The sequence below is a fragment of the Strongylocentrotus purpuratus genome, unplaced genomic scaffold (assembly GCF_000002235.5).
Source record: "Strongylocentrotus purpuratus isolate Spur 01 unplaced genomic scaffold, Spur_5.0 spur5_scaffold_17, whole genome shotgun sequence".
In the NCBI taxonomy this organism is placed as follows: domain Eukaryota; kingdom Metazoa; phylum Echinodermata; class Echinoidea; order Camarodonta; family Strongylocentrotidae; genus Strongylocentrotus; species Strongylocentrotus purpuratus.
In genome coordinates this window covers 8,023,330-8,045,650 of record NW_022145602.1, presented here as the reverse complement: position 1 = coordinate 8,045,650, position 22,321 = coordinate 8,023,330, and the positions used below count along the sequence as shown (strand labels likewise).

The window sequence follows — 22,321 nt, the reverse complement described above, 5'->3', positions numbered from 1 at the left end:
ATATCAGAGCGTAGTGACAATGACAATGACAATTTATTATCATTTCACGCAATTGGAGAAGTTTACAATCCCTTTGAATTTGTCAATTTAACACTGCAGAAAATACAATTCAAATCGAATTAAAGTTAATCAATACAAATTATACAATCGACAATAGTGAGAACTTATAGTACCGACTTGAACGATAGGCACAAAACAGTAGGGTTTTATTCAGGATTTCACTGCACATACACCAGAGCTTTGCAAAATTATTCATTTTTGGTTTTGATTAGCTGATTTTGGTTGATTTAAAACATCAATATTTAAGTTTTAAACAGGAAGCGTTCAAATAATCTCCAAACTGTTGGTATATATATATATATATATATATATATATATATATATTGGATAAGGCAGACTAATGGACTAATAGACCAAATCTAAGTATATATATATATATATATATATATATATATATATATATTTACAAGGCGTGTGACTGAACGGGTTTGTTATACAAACAGTTTACTTAAAACAGTTAATTGAAGAATTTGACATGCAGTATTTTATTTTTGTAAAGACTTGATACAGTATGTTCGACAATGTTATAAATGAAAATACATATATTTTTTGTTTGTTAAATAAGTCAAATGTTACAGCTTAAAATTTTTGTTATGCGTCCAAGCAAATATTCCCCAAATGAAATACATTTGCGACATGATAAGGGAGGGGGGGGGGGGTAATTGCTTTGCACATATAGACTTAAAGAGAAGGTTAAGTCCTGGGAAGAGGTGAACCCCCCCCCCCCCCCCCCCCTCGTTTTTTTTTGTGTGAGTATTTTGGATCAACCCCCCCCCCCTTTGATTTTTTGTTTGTTTAATTTATAAAAAAAATAAATATATATGCTAATGGATGACTTTTCAAAATTTTAGGACCAAAACAAATTTTAAAAAATATGTCCTCTACCCCTAACCCCCCCCCCCCCCCCTGCTTATTCAGCGGCTGACTGAGTCGTTGAGAAATTTTCGAGACCAAAAAATAAAATGACGGAGTCGTTGCGAAATTTTCGAAATTTTCGGCCCTCCCCCCCCCCCCCCCCCCCCCCCCCCCCCCCCCCCCCCCCCCCCCCCCCCCCCCCCCCCCCCCCCCCCCCCCCCCCCCCCCCCCCCCTTGAAAAAATCCTGCGTACGCTACTGACTACAACTGTAAGAACAGGGACTGGTAGGAGGCTACTTAATATTTTGTCTATCTGCAATCTACATAAGGCCAAATAACAAAAATGAAGTGTTTCTCGTCCCCGCCTCCCTCCTTTTTGGCCGCCGCTTCCTTTACAAAAAATAATATTCAGGTGAAAGGGCAAACAAACAAAAAAGGCCTGTGATATACATTTTGTTTAAATAGCTTCTAAAGTGATACAAATCATTTGTTTTGTCATTCATTGCATCATTATACTCACATAGCACAATATCTGTGAATTAATAGGCTCGGTCAGCTTTAATTTCTATGGCAGCCATCTTGAAAAAAATGGCAAAGAAATTGCAGAATAGTAAATAGTGATGCCCTGCCTCCTCCTTTTTTTTAAAGCCGGACGAGAAACACGATATTTGTGTTATTTGGCATTACTCTGTATCATTGTAACACAATCATGACTATGTATAGTGTGTATATTTAGCGTACATTTGTACACAAATTTAATTTCTTGCTTAGTCGTACGTGATAATAAATAGAACATGAATATAAAATATACCTTATGGCTACAAGTGCCTCATTCCATCTCCCCAAACTTGCTTTATTCATCAAATGCTGTCGTTAAACTGAATTCACCTTTCTTGATATCTGACATTCACCAGTTAAGACAGGTGGTTAGGAACATCAGCCATCACTAAATATAATCATTAGAAAATGTACTCACTCCAAACAATTGAAATACATTGGACAAAATATAAATTCCATTTCATGCAAACATGGGTAGAACACAGAGATATTTAGATCTTGACTTTAAACAAAAACACAAATGTATTTAATACTCAACCCTAATCAGGGCCTTTAACGCAAAGGATATTTGATTTGATTTGATTTGATTTATTTACCAACAGCAATACATTCCATACATTTTATGTAATAGTTACATATACAGAAAGAGAAACTATTGGTTGGTAAAAGAGGCCAGATAATAGCACATTTGCTAGTCGAGCCTAACCCCTTCAACAGCTAAACAAAGTATTTTGTTACAAATCAGTTTAGAGAACGTAACAAAACAAAAAATAATGAATTTACTGTTACAATCGATACTTAGACAAAACAAGAATTAGTACTCAACAATGTCTTACAATATACAAACTAATAATGTAAAATATGAATTATGAATTGTGTACACTTGATATTTCATTCATGACTTATTCATCAAATGACTTGTAACATAATTCCGAAACCTACTTCTAGACCTTGTCAGTCTGACATCAACAGGTAATCTATTCCAAAATTCACTGCCCACAAAAGACAATGAAAATTGACCTTGTGTCATTCTTAATTTTGGAAGACGTAATTGTCCATCTTCTTTTTGTCTTGTGGAATAGCTATGTTCTATAATGTCACAATACTCTATCAAAATATGAGGCAAATTGCCATTGACTAGATCAAACATGAAAGTAGAAATTGATAACTCATGTAAATTATACACATTTAGGATTCGCAATCTTTTAAATAATGGATCTGAAGGAGTTCTCCATTCACTAAATGTTATGGCACGAACTGCCATTTTCTGTGAATATAATATACTTCTTAGGCTAGACTAGTCTTATAAGTGCTTCCCCACACCTCTATTCCGTAAGAAATATGTGGTTGTATAAATGCTTTATATAATAATATCAAAGTACGGCTAGGAACAAAATGTCGCAATCTAAATAGCACTCCAACTTTCTTTCTAATACACTGATTTACAAAACGAATATGACTCTTCCAAGACAAATGTCTATCAATGTGAACCCCAACAAAAGTGGCAACATCAACCTCTTTAATTTTCTCGCCAGCGATTTTTAGTTTACCATTTATACCTATTTTTTTCCTCCTACTACATATTAACATGAAATTAGTTTTCATTGAATTGATTGTAAGTTTGTTAGCAGTGCACCACATATGTATCTTCTGTATGTTGTTATTCACTTCATTTACATCAATTTCACCCTGGTCAGCAGAAAAAGTATGAAATAGATTGGAGTCATCGGCAAATAGCCGAAAATTGAAATAATCAGTAACAGTTGGCAAATCATTAATATAGATTAAAAACAGAGTTGGCCCTAATACTGTTTCTTGTGGAACACCACGTCTTATCGTTTTCCTTTCTGATAACATTTGACTATACTGGACAAACTGAAATCGGTTACTGAGATAATCCTTAACCCATTCTAGAGGTAATCCTCGAATGCCATAACTAGATAGTTTACCTAGTAATATATTATGATTAATTGTGTCAAATGCTTTTTTAAAGTCGATGAACATACCCAGAGTTACTTTTCCCTGATCTATAGATTTCAAAGTTGAATTTATCAAGTTGATCAAAGACAATTTAGTGCTATATTTCTTTCGGAATCCATATTGATGGTAATAGAATATATTTTTTTTCTAGAAACTGTTTTAATCTGATATTTATCAATTTTTCTAAAACTTTACCGATGACAGGTAAAACCGATATTGGTCTATAATTACCTGGATCTTCTCTTGGCCCTTTTTTGTGTAGGGGAGTAACCTTTGCAATCTTTACTTCATCTGGAACCTTGCCAGTTTCTAATGACAAGTTAAATATATATGCCAGTGGATGTGAAATATATGGAGCACTATCTCTAATTAATTGCACTGGAATGTTATCGTGATCACAAGCCTTTTTGGTATCAAGTAGCAGAACTTGACTCTTAACTTCAACTGCAGTTATTGGTTTCCAAAATAAAGATTGCTCTATATTCTGCCCCAAGAAATCACCATATGCTACATCTGTATTCGGCAATTCATCTGCTAAATTCGGTCCAATATTTACAAAAAAGTCATTAAATTCATTCACAATATCAGATTGAGATGTAAGTTGCATATTTTCTCCATGAACCTTCTTAATTAGTCTGTCCACTTCAGCGCTTCTCGGTGATCTGTTTTTTCCAGCTAACAATTCATTGATAATGGCCCATGTTTTATTTGTATCCTTCACATTATTTTGTAACAAATCGCAATAGTACTTTCTTTTTGCATTTTTTAGCAGAGTGGTCATTTTTTGTACTTATCAACAAGATCCTGTCGATGATTTGATTTTATAACTTTTGAATACATTGTATATTTTACACGAATAAATTTCATGATCCCTCGAGATATCCATGGTTTTTTTTTGCAGCTTTCTTCTTTCCTAACAGCTTAGTAACCAATGGTGCATGTTTATATGAATTGATTGTGCGATTGATGAGCGATTTCTAACTTATTCTTGTGTTAGGGGGGCCTGAAAGTTTTGCCAAAGAATGATCGGAATACGTAATATAATGAGATACGATATTTAACGACCCCATCATCTGAATAACTCCATTTCTCCTCTCCTGGGACAAATAACAAATAATTTACATTTGACAAAGTATGCTATCGTAGCCAGAGTTTGATGGTTTTTTGGGAGGGGCACATACATGTAATCGATCGAAGTCCTGGGGAGGGGTCTAAAAAAGTTCAATCGATTTTGGAAATTTGTTGGGGGGTAAGTTGTTAGTTTCCCCCCCCCCCCCCCGTGCCCCTCCCCGTGTCTACGTGCCTGTATCTCACCACGATCTACACTTCATGTCCATAGAAATATTATCTGAATAAAAAGAAATACCAAAAGATCGAACCCCAATAGAAGTGTTACATTTAGACTCAACATACACAAAAGGCTCAAACACGTCTAACAATGGGTGGCGCTATAACAGACACACATTTTGTTGTCAATGAGTCTCTTATACAATACATTTAGGACAATCTATGATTGGAAACTCACTTCGTTTTCACTAAATCAACGGCAATGAGCACCCCTGGTTTCTATTAAAATATAATTATTTGAGAATCATTGAAACGAAAACCAAACCAACATGGAAGCTATTTGTCCTTCAGTAGGTCCTGGAATTCGGTTTCTTCGTTGTTGTCTGCTCGTACTTCATATTGAGCAGGTCAATGATCGTGGTCGGAGGGTACTTGTTGGACTGGTCGATGCACTCGAGGACAGCGTCGTTGTCGGGGTTTCCGAAGAAAGCGATGGACTGTCGGTCAAGGTCGATATGATCCGCAGGAATCATCACGCGGTGTTTCTGGTTAAGAACGAAGACAGAAGACGGTGGAAATGTCAGGTGTCTCAAGGGTATTTTCATTACTCTTTTAATTTTGAATCCTAAAGAACCATGTTTGAATTACATATTACATCGCTTTAATATGTGTGCATATTAGCCTATAGTAGCCTATAGTAGCAAAGTGTCCTGACTTTTGTTGACGTTTTTTGTGTGTATAATTATTTGATCCAGAATGCTATGAATTAAACATTAAACATGAAAAGAAAGAGCAACAATAACACACACAAACCAGGGATAGTGAAAATGACCGAGAGAGAGAGAGAGAGAGAGAGAGATAGATGATTAGAGAGAGTGAAGGAGGGTGAGAGATAGGAAAGGGAGAGGTTGGAGGAAAAGGCTTTAGAAGTAGCCTATTTTATTTTTAAATAATTCTATCATCAAACGTGATGTCATCATGCAAAGGGCTCTGAATCAAGTGTTATTAAACCAAACCAAAAAAAGTGAAATGATTGGCTCGAGAGGCTTTGATGATTTGGCATTAGTACCTCAAGGTTAAAGGGATAGTTGAGTTCTGTTGCAGAGGGCGCTACACAAAATATTTTTTGTGAGATAATGAAAAACTGAGTGTCAAATTTGAAAGAAAACACAATTTTAATGACAAAATCATCTTTGTTTGATCAAAATCTGTTCAGAGACGGCTGAAATATCCATAAATATAACGATTTCTAATATTTGTGTACCACCACAAATATTAGATAATTTGAAAAAGCCGTCGGAAAAACGAAATAGCGCCTTTTACGTTGTAGTTCTGCCAATGCCGATGTTGGCTTTATATTACGCACAACCAGCCGGCCCATGTATTGTTATAATTAATTAATTAATTATTGAATTCAAGGTCAACGTAGACTTGAATTGGTAGGATCGTATTGGCTAAATTTGCAAATTTTTGGGGTCTAAAATAACCTTCATAGCAATTTTAGGTCCTAAAAGGGCACTGGAAATGTCATAGATAAGATTAAGAGCAATAATCATGCACTTTTAAGGCATTTATAAAAAATACAAATACAACCACCTCCATAGCAGCTGGGATATACGAGAGATTAGCCGGAAAAATAACGATGTTTTAACGACGTCACTATATGAACCAATACTGCCTAGCAGACGACATCTAATAAAGAATGAACATAATTGCAAAGCTATTATTTGTCAAATTATAATGAGTTTAGTGTATATAAATGTAATGGCATGTCAGAACATTCAAAAGGGGATATGACCGATTCTGATAACTAAAATCTTTTGCTTGTAAATACACAGAATAGGGGTTAATTAACAATCAAAGAAACCAGACTTTCAAATTGAAAACCCCCCGGAATGATATTAAGGACGGCATTTGTTCCCTCTTGAAACGCCGAACATACAGCGGTGTGTGCAGCTGAATATACAATGGCGTCTTATTTTGTTTACAAGCGACAGATTCCTTTTTTTTTGTATCGCTGCATTTGTCATCAAAATAAAACCATGCGCGGGGTTTAGAGTGAGGCAATAGATTATACATTTAGCCTGACGGTAGTGAAGTAAGAGAAAGAACTCAAGAAAAGATGAAACACAGGCACTGAAAATGTGTGAGATGTCATGGGACATCGTCTGCTTGTGCAAATCATGTCCATACTGTGATGTTACATATCTCAGCAGCGTTCGGAGAGCTCTTCAGGTGCTATGCCGGGGCTGTTTTTAAGCGTTTTGTAATTTATAATAATCATTACTTCGAATGTTTCCAAGCATTGAATTTTGTTAACCTTGTCGAATCAAAGTTTCAACTTTGCAATAATGAAAATAAAGTTAGTTTTTAAAGCAACACTAAACTGATGAATTTTCTGCCATCGTGTACCGCTTGTTCCACAGCGCCATCTCATGGTCAACCTGCCAACAGTGCGTAGCCATATATATAATTCAGCTTCGCATACAATGGACACATCGTCACCATCATTACCAATATCATTACAATCATCACTATCATCATCATCACGATCACTATCACAATCATCATCACCTTCATCATCAATATACGGTCATCATAATCATCACCAGCACATCACCATCACTATCATCTTCATCATCATCACCATCAACACCATCACCTTCATCATCATCATCATCACTATCACTATCACAATCATCATCACCTACATCATCAATGTACGGTCATCATAATCATCACCATCACATCATCATCACTATCATCTTCATCATCATCACCATCTTATCAATCATCACCTTCATCATCAATATCAGCATCTCATCATCACCTTCATCATCATTACTATCATAATCATCATCATCACCGTCTCATCATCACCTTCATCATCAATATCATCATCACCTTCATCATCACCTTTATCATCAATATACGGTCATCATAATCATCACCACCACATCATAATCATCATCATCATCATCATCACACCATCGTCATCATCATCATCATCATCATCTCCATCATCGTCATCATCATCATCATCATCATCATCATCCTCATCATCTCCATCATCATCATCACCATAATTACTATCATAAGCATCATCACCTTCATCATCATCATAATCACCATTAAATCACCATCATCATCATCACCATCATCTTCATCACTATCATAATCATCGTCACCATCATCACATCATCATCACCTTCATCATCAATATCGTCTTCACTACATCATCGTCATCATCACCATCATCAGAGCTTCATCATCCCCACATCACCATCACATCACAACTTCATCATCATCACATCATCATCACCACCACATCACAATCATCATTATCATCATCATCATCATCATCACATCATCGTCATCATCACATCATTGCATCATCATCATCACAATCATCATCATCATCACATCATTATCATCATCACCACCATCATCTCCATCATCATTAACATCGTCACTATCATCATCATTATCATCACCAACTACAAAATTCTTAATCCACCCCTATTTCATTCATCCTTATATACCTCCAGACCCGATTGTTTGTCCTGGAACAGAATAGTAATCCCTCCATAGTCCCAATGCTCCCCGCATCGGACCTGGTTTTCTTTGATCTTGACGTCGGCCAGGGAGGGGTAATAGAAGCTACGCAGTGCGGTCTGGCTCCGTTTTGTTCCCACCCAACTGTGTCTCTCCACAAAATAAAATTGGTCCTAGGGAGAGAATATTATCATCATTATTATTATTTTAGTTTTTTTTACTTTTTTTAAAATTATTATTATTATTATCATTATTATCATTATTGTTATTGTTATCATCATCATCATTATTATTATTATCAATATCAGTATTATTTTTACTATTATTATATTTTTTATTATCACTATTATTATTATCAATTCCATTATCATTTTTAGTATTAATATTATTAGTATTGTCATCATCAACAATATCATCATTTTATTTATTGTTATTATCAATATCATTATTATTATTATAATCAGTACTGGCATTGTTCGGACAATAGCAACAAAACGCTATTTTAGACAGTAGCAGTACGTCACTGTTGAAAGCCCGTCTGCTACAGAGAGGGCGCAAGTAGCTATAAGTAGTACAGTGGGATTTTAAAACCCACCTCCAGGTTGAGTCCCCTTGCCATGATCTCTAGCACTCTGTTATTAAGAGGAATGGCGGCATTGAAGAGGTCTGACATGGATTTTTGAAATTCTGGCAACGATTTTTCTGGATACATCTGAGAACACAAACATCAAGTAAATTTGTCCGTGATCTATTATTTATTATCTATTGTGCATTATGTTATATACATGTATTATATGATAAATGTTATATAATTATTATGTATACATATCATATATTATTTATTATATATTATTTATCATGTACTATATATTATGTACTATATATTCAGTTTAAATGTATGTATTGTTTTTCATATACTACGTACTATATTTTGTAATATAAGAACATGGTTCTTTCAGTTCTGTTGGCCATTTTTTTAATTGAAGTTCTCCACCACAAGAAAATTAGTTTTTTCTGTTTCAAGCACTGAAACACGTTTCAGAGGCTGACCCGTCAATCTCTAGTAAAAGGAAGAGGGACGCAAGTCCGGAAAATCTATCAAATCTGAAAATAGGCCTATTATCATAATTTCTGAGTGCCCTTCTAATCCTCTTAAACACACACAAACAGACAAACAAACAAACAAAACATCTCATATTTTTTCTTGTTGGGTCTAAATTTGAGTTTTAGACCGTCTGACCGTCCGTCGGACTTTGTTTTTCTCACCTCAGGACTATCGGAAATTGGACAATGGTTGAAGAATTCCTTGAGATCCTTGTTTGATCTGTCTGGGTTCAACCTGCCCATTTGAAAACACAAACATGTTATGATATTATAATATGATATATTCATTTGTAAAGCGCAATAACTATGTGGACATATTCTACTGCGCTGCAAGAGCTCGTAAATGCTGTGATATACAAACTATTATATAATATGAACAAGTGAGTTTTCAGTCTAGATTTAAAATTATCAAGTGGTGGAGCCTTTCTTATTTCTTGTGGTAATCTATTCCATAATCTAGAGGCAACATAAAGAAATGACCGGTCTCCGAAGGTTACTTCGGTTCATATATTGATGAATAGATAGATAAATAGACAGTTATGTTGCCAGATAGATGTAAAGGTAGCCTATGTAGTCCAGATCCTGGCTGTTTTAATTTTAAAGTAGTCATCCGGAGAATCAAAAAGGTTTGCACGCTGACGCCCAATATCTGCTGAAGCTGGAGACGATCACGCAAAGACTGAAATATGCAGAAGTTTTTCGTTGCGAAAAGTGTGAATCCTCTGATATCTGGTGATTCTAAAAGACCAGCAAATTATGTACCTCGACCAGTAAATCAATATAGAGAAGAACAAGACCAAAGATGTTGCAGGGGCGGATCTAGGCGGTTTAAGGGTTTAACCCTCCTACCCCCCCCCCTCCCCTTTAATTGGGCTGCCAAGTGAAAATGTGATAGAAAAATGCCATCATGTGTCCAGACCTACACAGTATAGATGTCAGTGGATGCCAGGAAAGCATCACTTATGGGGGTTCAAAATAGCACCCCCAAAATGCTCCGCATGTTAGTAGATGTCAGGAAAACATCACTGTCTTACGGGGGTTCAAAATAGCAACAACAAAAATCGGGGGCTCTTTTGGGGGAAGAAGAGCCCCAGTGGACACAAAATTAATTTGAGCCCTGGGTGGCAATTTGGCCAAATTTAACTACATAAAATAAGCCAGATGAATTTTGTTCAAATAATACCTTGTGACATTGGGACATCAGCATAGTATAAACCCCTCATAAAAGTTTGGAAACTCAATGATCATCACTTTGTTTGGTATCAATAGAAAGTGTGTTAATTCATTTTTTAAATTATGTCATATTGTAGCCATGGAATGCAGTACATTAGAATAAGGGAGCAGTATCAAAAGGAATAGTTGCACAATGCACTGGTTAATAGTGGAATTGTATGCAAAGAACTTTCCTTTCTTTGAAATAAGATAATTTTAGCGGTATGTAGCCGTATACTGGTCAACCACATTTGTATTATGTAGTATCAAGCAAACCTGAATTAAAAATACTTTCTTCATATTACAGCGAGTTTAAAATGCATCTGTTAGTTTTTGTAATTACTGCTCATAGAACTTTTTATAGGATGTAACCCTTTTTTTATAACTAAAAATACATATAAATTAGATAAATAAAGTAGCACCAAAGCATTTGTAATATAAGCACACAGCTGATTTCTTTTTCTAAATAAACAAGGTGTAAAAACTATTTGCTGCTGCACACTTACATTTTACAAGCACACATTTCTATATCGACAAGTTTGTTTATTTTGTTTGTTTGTTTGACTTCAAGTATGATTTCTATTTAAATACAAAAACAAACAAGGAATTTTTGAAAATAACAAAAATATTGAAGCGCCACCAAAGATTGGTGCGGGCGGGGACAAAAAATACGTAATTTGTTATATTTGGCCTAATTACAATCAGAGGTCTTGATGCCGCAATTCAAATTATAAGATTACTGTCTAAAATGTTCAGGAAAATTTACCCAACATTCACCAACCAACTTTCTTGTGTGTAATTCTCAACAATGGCCTCAACCTGAAGTTGGAAGAATATTACAATATCAATTCATTAAAATAAAAAACAGGACCTAGTTCTGTTTAAAATAGGTTTATATTTCTTCACATAAATTATCTTTCAATGTATTGAAGTAAAAACGGGTGGTGAGTGGAATATAGCTGTGATGAATAATGGCGGAGTTACCACCGTACTTTTACTTACGGTGCGGTGAAATGGATGTAATGAAGAAGACAAGACAAGACACCGACTAAACAATAAACTAACCTTATATTATCTCTATTTGTCCTTCAGCTAGGCTCAGCATAGCTGAAGATGCTCAGCTAACATGCTAACTCCCGGGTCTTGAGGTGAACCGAGAGTCCATGATTCGGGAAACTAGTGATCCTGGAGTAAGTGTGTGTGTACAACAGCTCAGCAGAATCCAGAATGAAGAGACGGCCCGTGTCCCGGGACTCTTATAGGCACGTCTTTGAGAGGTTGCCGACGGACGGACGCGTAAGCGCATCCAAGACACGTATGAACTTACGCGTCCGCGAAATAGGGTACAATAATTTGGCTTACTAAATGCAATTTTACAACAGTATTTTAATTTTTATTATGTATTCAGAACTGCATAAATAAATGAAATGATATATACAAACTATTAAAAACATAATACATTCCATGACCTACAAATTAAAGCTGTCTTTTTCTTATGAAGCTTACAATGAACAATATAAAGCTAGGGTATAACCAACATAGTATTGTAGTATTTTATTAACTAATGGATTGCTTTGATGAAATCCGAGTGCGGAAAAGTTTGAAACCTCACCCAAGTCTACCCGTTTGTGAAGCCGGATATATTCTCAAGGTCGCACGCATAGGCATTGATCGTTTTGTCTGGCCAAGTCGGAGGAAATATCGTATGCGGGTTGTTTGTTGATGGATGGGCGGCGCCGCTGTAAAGGGAGGCTTGGACGGGAGGACTTTCGCACGCATAGGCATTGATTATTTTGTCTGGCCAAGTCGGAGGAAAGATCGTATGCGGGTTGTTTGTTGATGGATGGGTGGCGCCGCTGTAAAGGGAGGCCCGGACGGGATGACTTTCGCACGCATAGACATTCATCATTTTGTCTGGCCAAGTCGGAGGAAAGATCGTATGCGGGTTGTTTGTTGGTGGATGGGTGGCGCCGCTGTAAAGGGAGGCCCGGACGGGATGACTTTCGCACGCATAGACATTCATCATTTTGTCTGGCCAAGTCAGAGGAAAGATCGTATGCGTGTTCAGTGTTTGTTGATGGATGACTGGCGCCGCTGTAAAGGGAGAACTCAAACACATATTATAACCATTATTTTGTCGAGGTCATAAGTGTATACATTATTATTTGATATTCTAATCTAATAGATTACCCCTTTTACTTTGACAAGTGCCCCTTTTTCAATTTAATAAATGACCCTTTCCCCTCTTTATAAGTGCCCCTCTTCAGGTGTAAGATGTGCCCCCTTTTTAACTCTGAAAGGTGTCTATTTTACTTTAACACACGCCATCTTCTCCTCTAATAAGTGTCCCTTTCACTTTCTTAAAAATGTCGTCTTTTCAACTCCGATAAGTGCCCGATCCAGATCTGATAAATTCTCTCTTTTACTTTGACAAGTGCCCTTTTCCTTTTGTATTAAGTGCATTTTACCATCAAAGAAGTGCCCCTTTCCACCTCTGATGAGTGCTTCTTTTAGGTATGAGAAATTTCCAATTTCCTTCTGATAGTGTCAATTTTTCCCTTTCTAATAACTGCCCTTTCCCCTTCTAATAAATGCGACTTTGCACATCTGATTAGTTTCCTTCTTACTTTTGATGTGATTGGCCTTTGATGAGTGCCCCTCATTTTTTACCTACATTTCCCACTGCTGCTTACAAATTGTGCCCTTTTGCGATCATCTAAAGTGACCTTTAGAAAAGCATGTTTATGCTTTGGATAATGCTTTGGGCGATGGCTTATCATCTCCGAGGGACTTGGTAATAAGGACCAATGCCTTATCAAAGGGCACTAGCGCATCGACCTGGTTTCGAACCCTACTGAGCCAATTATTGCACCTTCTATTTTTCAAAGAATCGGAGCAGCTTTGTGTAATAACTGGAAATGTTTTTCTTCAACTACAATGAAAGGAGGGAGGGGGCAGGGGGCACAATGTCCTTCATTTCATAAGAACGAAGTGTGCCCCTTTTAGAAATACATCCGTGCTCCTTTTTTTAAAGGTATTGCCTAGGCCAATATAATTAATTGACCATATAATTTTAGACCACTTTTGATTGTCAAACTCAACTCAAATGTATTTCCATTACCAAATGTCATTCATGTTTAAAAGACCGAGACATAATAACGATACGTGTTATATGACAAGAAGTTGTTATCATCCCTCATCTTCGCAGAAACAATAGACTTTACATTGCCTCCCTAACATTTGCCCCTAATTCAAAGCGACTGAGAGCAGTTTTTCCTTCAAAACTCGCTCGCCTTGCTCCCACACAATTATAGTTTATCTCATTAAGAAGCACATTGAAGGTCTTATTTATTATTTTATTATGAGATTGTGTTTAAAACCCCATCTAGAGAAGTTCGTCTAATAATGAAAAGTAATCGTTCGTAATGTGACCTCAAAAACCTTACAGTGTTTCGTCGCTTGCCTCGCTCGCTCGCAAATGAATATTTAGACCATCACACACAACAGCACAGTATGGTGCTAAAGCAATATCTTTGACCAAGTAAAGAGTAAATCTTGAAAATCATCCCTGGTAATGTATTAATTACGCTTTAGGATATATACATATATCGCTTTGATGTTTCTCGTTGTAGGTCTTCCAAAGAGTGCCCTTTTAAAATTGTTTAATGGTGCCCCCCCCCCCCCAATTTGAAAAATACGCTCTGCCGCCCCATTAATTTTCCTATGTTATTGTCTTGACTATATAGGCTTGTAAGAAATCTATTATTGCATTCTTTGTCTTTTGCATGTCTTGTCATGAAAGTGGTGTATACAAATTCAGTCTAAACTAAATTCGTACTTCAACCAATCCGTTATCCTCATTGATTTTCTTCTTTCTAAAGAAATAAGCAGGAAAATTAATATAATGATAGGATGCAATTTCAAATATTCTAATCTCAAGAAGAACTCTATTTTGTCACTCCCCTGTCTCTCTTCTTTCTCTTCTTTCTCCTCTCTATTATCTCGCTTTTTCCCTCTTCCCCTCTTCCCCTCTCTCCCTCGCACCTCTGCCTCTCACTCTAACTCTCTTTGTAATTATTTTAACATACTCCCCCGGTTGCTACGCTCCCTCGCATATGATACAGAATTTAACGCTAAACACTATTATAGATAGCTCACATTTCCGAAGGTTCGCTAAATCCTTCAGAATCATGAACCCTTTTAATTTTTGGAACTACAAACCTTTTATAATAATATAATAAAAACGTTTCATTTACCCAGGGTAGCCACTTAAGTTATGAAACTGCTCTTCCAGCGGGCCCTGCATAACATAATATCACTACCCTTCTCCAATCTAATATGATGAGCGCCTAGCTAGAAGGCAGAAGGCCCCATTGTTATAAGTCTTTGGTATGACTCGGCTGGGTTCGAACCTACGACCTCCTGTTCATGAGGCGGGCGCTCTAACCACTGAGCCACCATGCCAAAAATTCATTTTGAATAAGAAACCTTCAGATTGATAAACTTTTGGACTAAATGATCTTGGCAAATATTCACCTTCGGAAATCTTTGGGGAAAAAAAGATATGTAACCGATCTTGATGACTTCTAAGTTCGTGTGTATCTATAGCCTAATAAAGAAGTATAGTTGAACAAGAGATAGAATGATTAATTCTACTTTCCAATGATCCGCCCAGCATATATCTTTATTTCTTTTTCTCATTGAATACAAAGTCTTTCAAATCGAAATAAACTTAAGTTATCAGTTATCAAAACATCTGGCCAACCCCATCGGTCCTATCAATCATTATACGCGAACAATAATGATCAAAGAGGGCAGAAGAGGAAAGTGGCGAGGAATAATTCCATAAAAGGGAAGCCATAATCGGTTCGAGTCATCAATTCAGGAGCTGAACTCGCCCGCAACAAGCTGCCTTCAGAACTCTCTCATCAGATTGGTAAGCATCAGTTTTCTACTTGGTAGACTATTATTTCAGAACTTTTAAACCGATTTTTTTTTTTCGATAACATGTTTTTTGGCCCACTTCCAAACCTTGCTTCGTTTAAATGGCATATTACTTGTTTCTTTATTATTCACCAATACAATGCATATATTTTACAATCTGCCTTATAGGTTTAATAACTTTTAATTCATATCTTTGATGTTTAATCTTTACGCCTGATTTGTTATGTTTCCCATTGTATATTATAATCATTATATTATTAGTCTTCGGACTACAATCGTGTATCAGTGTAGGAAGATATCAATCATGTAGAGGTGTTGTGGTCCTGTGGATGAGTCAAATCAGGTCCGGATTACGTAACGCATCGTTGTTATGTTCGCACATTTCAATAGTTGTGGGACAAGTCTATTGATATACTTTATTAAGTTTGATGCTCACGTCAGTTGGAAAAATCTATAGATTGGCGCATTCTTTTAAAGTATTTCCAATACAGCGAGACTACTTACGAGACAGGCTCTGTTTTATTATGAATTAAATTTATGCAAAATTTGCATTTCACCATTCAGAACGAGATTTCTAATAAACGTTTTACATTTGTCATTTTGGGGGGAAAAATTCAAACCAACGGTGTTTCAGAGTTTGAAAGTAGCAAAATTCTACTCTATTCAATTCTTTCTATATTCTAGCAGTATATAAATAAGGACGAACATTTTCGAGGAATTCAGCACAGAAATCACGGACCCGGCAAGATTGGAATAACTCCCATTTCTCGTTTCCTTTGTTTTTCTTTTTAACCAAACAGAATAGTCTTTCACATATTGCAAGCTGCTTCCCAAGCTAAACAAGTGAAAATGATGATCAAAGTAGCTGTTGTTCTCTGTGCTATTGTGGCAACCAGTATGGTGTGCGCCAACGATTTTGAAGAGCAAGATGCAATGGACACTTGTAAGTATATAAGTCAGCCATGGACCTCAATGATTGAAAAATTTTGACCGCCCCCTTAAGAAGTCTGTCAGAAATTCCCTAAGCTATTGTCAGAAAACCTGTGAATTTAAGATATTTCGTTAACACATGATCTTGTCTTTCGACCCTTTAAACAACTTACTACTAGAACAAGACGAATACATCGTCTTCAAAAAAGAGCATTTCGAATTTGTGCCAATGCTCATTATCTAGCCCCTTCTTTACCTTTATTCCGCCGTTTTTCAACATTGAATGTGTATTATTCTAACTATCGACTGCTTCTTTGATGTACAAGTGTTTTTTTACCAAACTTCTCACTCTTTATATCATTCAAATATTTTGTTTAAATGAAAATGTCTATGCTTTCTCTACTCGTCAGCCAAATTTCATCTCAGCGATATATATTTCACTGTCACCCCCCCCCCCGGGGGGGGGGGGCTTTTGCTTTATCTTAATTACATCTCGTTTCTATGGCAACCATGCAGTGCTGAATCTGATGCTATCGGAGGAGGCTGCATCTCCTGATGACGAAGCCGTAGCCTTGCAGAGCTGGTTCACTGACGCGTTTAAAAAAGTCAGTAAAACTCTCCTTCCAGTCATCCACGCTGGACAGAGTGTATGCAAGAGGCTTGGCTATTCTCCAGAAGAAGCTCGTAAGTAGCCACAGAAATAGTATAATGAAAAGAAAAGAGAGAATAATAATGGTAGTAATAACAATGGTGATGATAATGATAATTAATAATAATATGTAGTAAATAATAATCAGTATTATAGCATTATCATCATCATCATCACCACCAATAGTGACCTCTTTGAAATCATGGCTGGTGTGCTTCAAGGTGACACGCTTGCACCTTACCTATTTGTAATAGTCCTCGATTATGCCTTGCGAACAGCTATAGACGGCCATGAAGAGGAACTTGGATTCCAACTGGAAAGAAGGAGAAGTAGGAGAGTTGGTCCGGAAATCATAACAGACCTAGATTATGCCGATGATATAGCCCTGCTATCTAATGAACTAGAGCAAGCCCAGAAACTCCTGAGCAGTGTGGAGACATCGGTAGGCAAGGTCGGGCTCCGGATGAATTCAGGCAAAACCAAGTTCATGTCATTCAATCACAGAGAGATCATCACTATAAAAACTAATGATGAAATTCAGTTGGAGAATGTCCCTGATTTCAAGTACCTGGGAGCACTGGTGGTGAGCACAGAAAAAGATGTGAAAGCTCGTAAGGCAGCAGCATGGAGAGCGTGTAGTAAGCTTGGAAGAATCTGGAAATCTTCTCTTCCCAGGCAGTTCAAACAACGTTTGTTTGTTGCTACAGTTGAATCTGTGCTGCTATACGGCTGTGAAGCATGGACAGTTACAACAAAGTTGGCAAAAGAATTAGATGGTTGCTACACCAGACTTCTTAGGACAGCATTCAACGTGCACTGGAGTCAGCATATGACAAATAAGGAGCTGTACGGGAATCTACCAAAAGTATCAGAAAAGATCAGGGAAAGAAGACTACGATTTGCAGGCCACAGCTGTAGGAACACCAATGGACCAATATCTCAGCTTCTACTCTGGAAACCTAAACACGGGAAGAAGAAACCTGGAAGACCTCATTTTACCTATACAGACCTACTAAAGAAGGATACGGGACTTAAAACTGTCAGAGGTTAAAGTAGCCATGCTGGACAGGAATGTGTGGAAGGCCATCACAGCTCGGGCAGTTGACCCGACTTAAGCAAGTAAGCAAGTGACGATACTATTAATTTGTCATCATCATTACTATAACTTGAAATAATTGAAACGTTTGGATCAAGTTTGATGTGTATAATATCCAACATATCGAATATTTGGAGCACTGGACTCATTAAACGGAAACAAGGAAATTATTGGTTAAAGATAATTTTCACATACATGTATGTAGAATGCTTAAAATCATTACATTGTGATTATCACAGTTATTTGTATTATCCCGTTCGCAGGAATTAATTGCTACTCCGCACGTAATAGATTCAAGATTCAAGATCGTTTATTTCCACTCATCATTAAAAATACAAGGACATATACAATTAAATACGGAATAATCACACATAAAATATCATACATCCAACAACAACAAAAAACATAACATAATGGGAGTGAAGGGATGAGCTAAAAAGGAGTATGGTCCTTATGCTAGAGCCCATCCCTCATAATATAATATAAAAAAAAGGCAAATTAAATGTTGTACGATTGGAAGCATGAAAAAATGGGGGAAAACAGGGGGGGGGTAAAGAGCCTGGTGAGTTATAGCACGTAAGATTCAATTGAATACATTCTATATTTTCGTTTAAAAGTTTGAAGACTTTGGCAATTTCTTAAATTTATTGGAATGGATTCCAAATATTTGGACCATCGAAAGATATTGACTTTTTCATTAAAGTTGTTTTAATTTGTGGTAAGTGGAAATTAGATGCATTTCTAGTTTCATAATCATGAAAAGTCGAATTCAAATTAAAATAATTTAGAAGTGCACATGGTATAGATTCATTTCGACACAAGTACATAAAGACTGCAATATGATATTTACAGATATCAATTATATCGAGAAGCTTTAATTTATAAAATATAGGTTTCGTATGAGCTCTGTAGTGTGAATTTGAAATTACCCGGATGGCTTTCTTTTGCATTTTGAGTATCCTATTCAGATTGGTTTGGCTTGTCATGGCCCATACTTCAGAACAGTAATATAAATGAGGAAGAATTAAAGTATTATATAAAGTTTTTAAAACACATTTTGGTAGAAATCTAAGTTTGTGTAGAATGCCAGTATTTTTTGAGATCTTGTTGGAGACAGCACCAGTATGTTCATTCCATGTAAGTTTAGAATCGATTTGTATTCCGAGGAATTTGTTTACAGATACACGTTGGAATTCATGATTATTCACCTGAAGATCAACCTCATTAAAATCTATTTTTTGTTGTTTTGTAAATACCATGTAGTTAGTTTTATTAACATTCAAAATTAATTCATTCAAAGAAAGCCAATGTAAAAGCTTGTTTATTTCATTACCAAAGTCCTGTTGTAAACTTTGAATATTTTTATGAGACATAAACACACTGGTGTCGTCTGCAAATAAGATATATTTAAATTTGTCCGATATATTGCACATGTCATTAATAGAAAGAATAAATAAAAGCGGGTCTAAAATAGAGCCTTGTGGCACTCCACATACAACTGTTTGTATAGACGAAATATTACCTTTAATTTTGACAAATTGTTTTCTGTTTGTTAAATAACTCTTAAACCAATTTAATAACACACCACGTAGTCCGTAATTGAATAATTTTGCAAGTATAATATTATGATCTAGATTATCAAAGGCTTTACTGAGGTCTAAAAACAATCCCATCATGACTTCCGATTTATCAAAAACTTGAGAAACTTGGCATGTAAAATCAGCTAAAGCAAAAGATGTGGAGTGGCCTGTTCGAAAACCAAATTGTGAATTATTCAAAATATTATGCAGATTCAAAAAGGAATATAAGCGATTATGGACAGCTCTTTCTAATATCTTAGAGAATACTGGAAGTAGTGATATAGGTCTATAATTGGACATTTCAGTTTTAGTTCCACTTTTAAATATAGGAATAATTTGAGCAATTTTCAACTGATCTGGTACGATCCCAGTTTGCAATGAATAATTAAATATTGCACATAATGGATAACAGATCAAATGTATAACTCTTTTATTAACCATCTTAACATCAACACTGTCAAAACCACTACATTTATTACTCTTTAATTTATCTACAATGTTTATTATTTCTCTTGGAGTGACTGGAGTAAAAAAAAAAAATTAAAAAAAAGCAGTAGATTCATTTTTCTTCAGATACTGTTTAAAAGCGCCAGTAGGAATATCAAGAGTTAATGTCAATTTTGGACCTATATTGATAAAGTATTCGTTAAAAGATCCACATATATCTGTATCATTATCAATAGTTTCATTATTATATTTTAAAGTACTCGGAATTTCATTTTTCTTAGACTTTGTGCCTAAAAGACCATTTATAATTTTCCATGTTTAGTATCACCTTTAGCATCTACAAAACAAAAAGATTATGTTTGAAATACTTATATTTTACATATTTAATTATATTTGTTAACTTATTTCTACACTTTTTGTATGCAGCAAGTCTATACGCAGTACGATTGTTCAAATATTTCTTGTAATATAAGCTTTTCTTTTTGTTCAGCTGTCTTAATAGTGTACATGTTCCACTCCCTGGGGAGTACATAAACATATACTGGCTGACAGGCACAATTTCAAAAGCGCACATGTGCTCCAATCCAAAATATATTTGATAAAGCGCCTTTTCCTTGCGGTTACAAAGCGCGGCACAATGTTTGGGCAACTTATAAACAAAAGTTAGTCAGGGGTTCAGACTTATATATTATGGACAAAGTGCACCCATGTGTTCCGGCGTCTGTTAGTGTCGAGCCTTGCCTAATCCAGCCAAATCAACGCTCGCATCGTTAGAAGTAATTGATCTTTATTTCATTCATCATAAACATATATAAAATACAAAACATAGTGTACAAGTTAAGGAAAACATTTGTAATAAAATACAAGAACAAAAATGTCATATGAATGTGGAGACAGCTAGGGAAGCCAAAGGGGTTTATTGGTGCTGCAACTGAAACATCGTACCGCGTACCCATTTCAATCCTGGATGGGGAGAAACTATGAAAATAAAATGAAAATAAAATGAAGTGTCATTTCGGGTATTGAACTCACAACCTTCGCATCTCCAGCGAGTGTTTTAAGCCCCCCCCCAAAAAAAAAAAAAATAAATAAAATAAAAAATAAAAAAATTTAAAAAATTTAAAAAATACCATTAAGGCCTTTCCCAAAATAGCCGCCCGGCACATTTTCCTAGACGTCCGGCCGGGCTTTTTTTCATGATGGCCGCCAGCTTTTATGTTTAATTTTTTTCCTAGAAAAAATATCCTTTTAGCAGTATGTTTTTCGTTGTTTTAAATGAACAGAAAAAAACAGGAGGCGTCAAGAAGGAAGTTGGCGGCGCGGGGACGCTATACATGATTCTTTTGAATATTTCGCCTGACCAGTCCCCTCTCCTCGTTTCATCATACTTTCACATTTCATGTTCATCTTAGGTGCTAAAATTCTGGCTGCGATCCCGGAGATGAAAGAAGAGGATCTCAGCGAAGAGTATCTTCAATCGATCTGCGCTGGTGCACATGCCCTTGGCCGTTAGACTCAGTACGTATTTTGAACAAAATATAACATGAAACAATATAATTATAGTGCAGATGTTCAACCAATGATTGTCCACTCACAGCTGGAGCTGCTTGATATTCATCAAATTTTGAAATTAGACTCAATCACCATTTTAAAACTTTTTTTAATGTAGGGGAGGGAGAGGGTGGTTGCGAGGGAGCGAATCAAAACAATGAATGAAGGCGAGTAAACGATCGAACACTTATAAACCTTTTACATGTATTTTGCTTTAACAATTTAAATACCTGTCAAGTTTGAGAATATAATATTGTAGACCTATACTTTATACGTTCTTACCCTGACAATAACATAAGATAGTTCTCTCAATTTAGATGTTCCAGCAGTATCAATTGATCAATAGTGATAAATAAGAAATACAATAAACATGTATAGGTCTATATGCTTCTTTCTTCTCACTGTGCCCCTCTCCCTTTCCCATTCTTTCTCTGTATCCCTTTCTCTGCTCCCCTCTCTCTATATCTTTCTATCCCTTTCTCTCTCTCCCTTTCTTCGTCTCCATTTCTCCAA

At 36.1% G+C, this 22,321-nt stretch overlaps 2 protein-coding genes across 3 annotated transcripts; one reads left to right on the top strand and one right to left on the bottom strand.

Annotated features, from left to right (window-relative positions):
- Positions 1-4,322: 4,322 nt before the first annotated feature.
- On the bottom strand, positions 4,323-11,986 carry LOC115925179. 2 transcript variants are annotated; one of them, XM_030988611.1, is made up of 5 exons: positions 11,677-11,986; positions 9,562-9,634; positions 8,891-9,007; positions 8,283-8,468; positions 4,323-5,285 (listed from the first exon to the last, which is right to left on the bottom strand). In XM_030988611.1, the coding sequence occupies exons 3-5, from the start codon at positions 9,005-9,007 to the stop codon at positions 5,088-5,090; spliced, it is 501 nt and encodes a 166-aa protein (XP_030844471.1). In that variant the 5' UTR covers positions 9,562-9,634; positions 11,677-11,986; the 3' UTR covers positions 4,323-5,087. The 2 variants fall into 2 exon arrangements, with proteins under 2 accessions (XP_030844471.1, XP_030844472.1); XM_030988612.1 differs by lacking the exon at positions 9,562-9,634.
- A 4,382-nt stretch (positions 11,987-16,368) lies between these two features.
- Positions 16,369-17,177, top strand: LOC100891669 (centrocin 1-like). The gene is made up of 2 exons (XM_030988148.1): positions 16,369-16,498; positions 17,002-17,177. Exons 1-2 carry the CDS (start codon positions 16,405-16,407, stop codon positions 17,175-17,177), a joined length of 270 nt encoding a protein of 89 aa, XP_030844008.1. The 5' UTR covers positions 16,369-16,404.
- The last annotated feature ends 5,144 nt before the right edge of the window (positions 17,178-22,321 follow it).

Coding starts and splice junctions, on each gene's coding strand:
- LOC115925179 (XM_030988611.1), bottom strand. CDS start 9,007: ATGTATCCAGAAAAATCGTTGCCAGAATTTCAAAAATCCATGTCAGAC. Junction 8,469..8,890: donor CAAGGGGACTCAACCTGGAG/GTGGGTTTTAAA, acceptor TTCTCTCCCTAG/GACCAATTTTATTTTGTGGA. Junction 5,286..8,282: donor ACAAACAATCGGGTCTGGAG/GTATATAAGGAT, acceptor GTTCTTAACCAG/AAACACCGCGTGATGATTCC.
- LOC100891669 (XM_030988148.1), top strand. CDS start 16,405: ATGATGATCAAAGTAGCTGTTGTTCTCTGTGCTATTGTGGCAACCAGT. Junction 16,499..17,001: donor GCAAGATGCAATGGACACTT/GTAAGTATATAA, acceptor GCAACCATGCAG/TGCTGAATCTGATGCTATCG.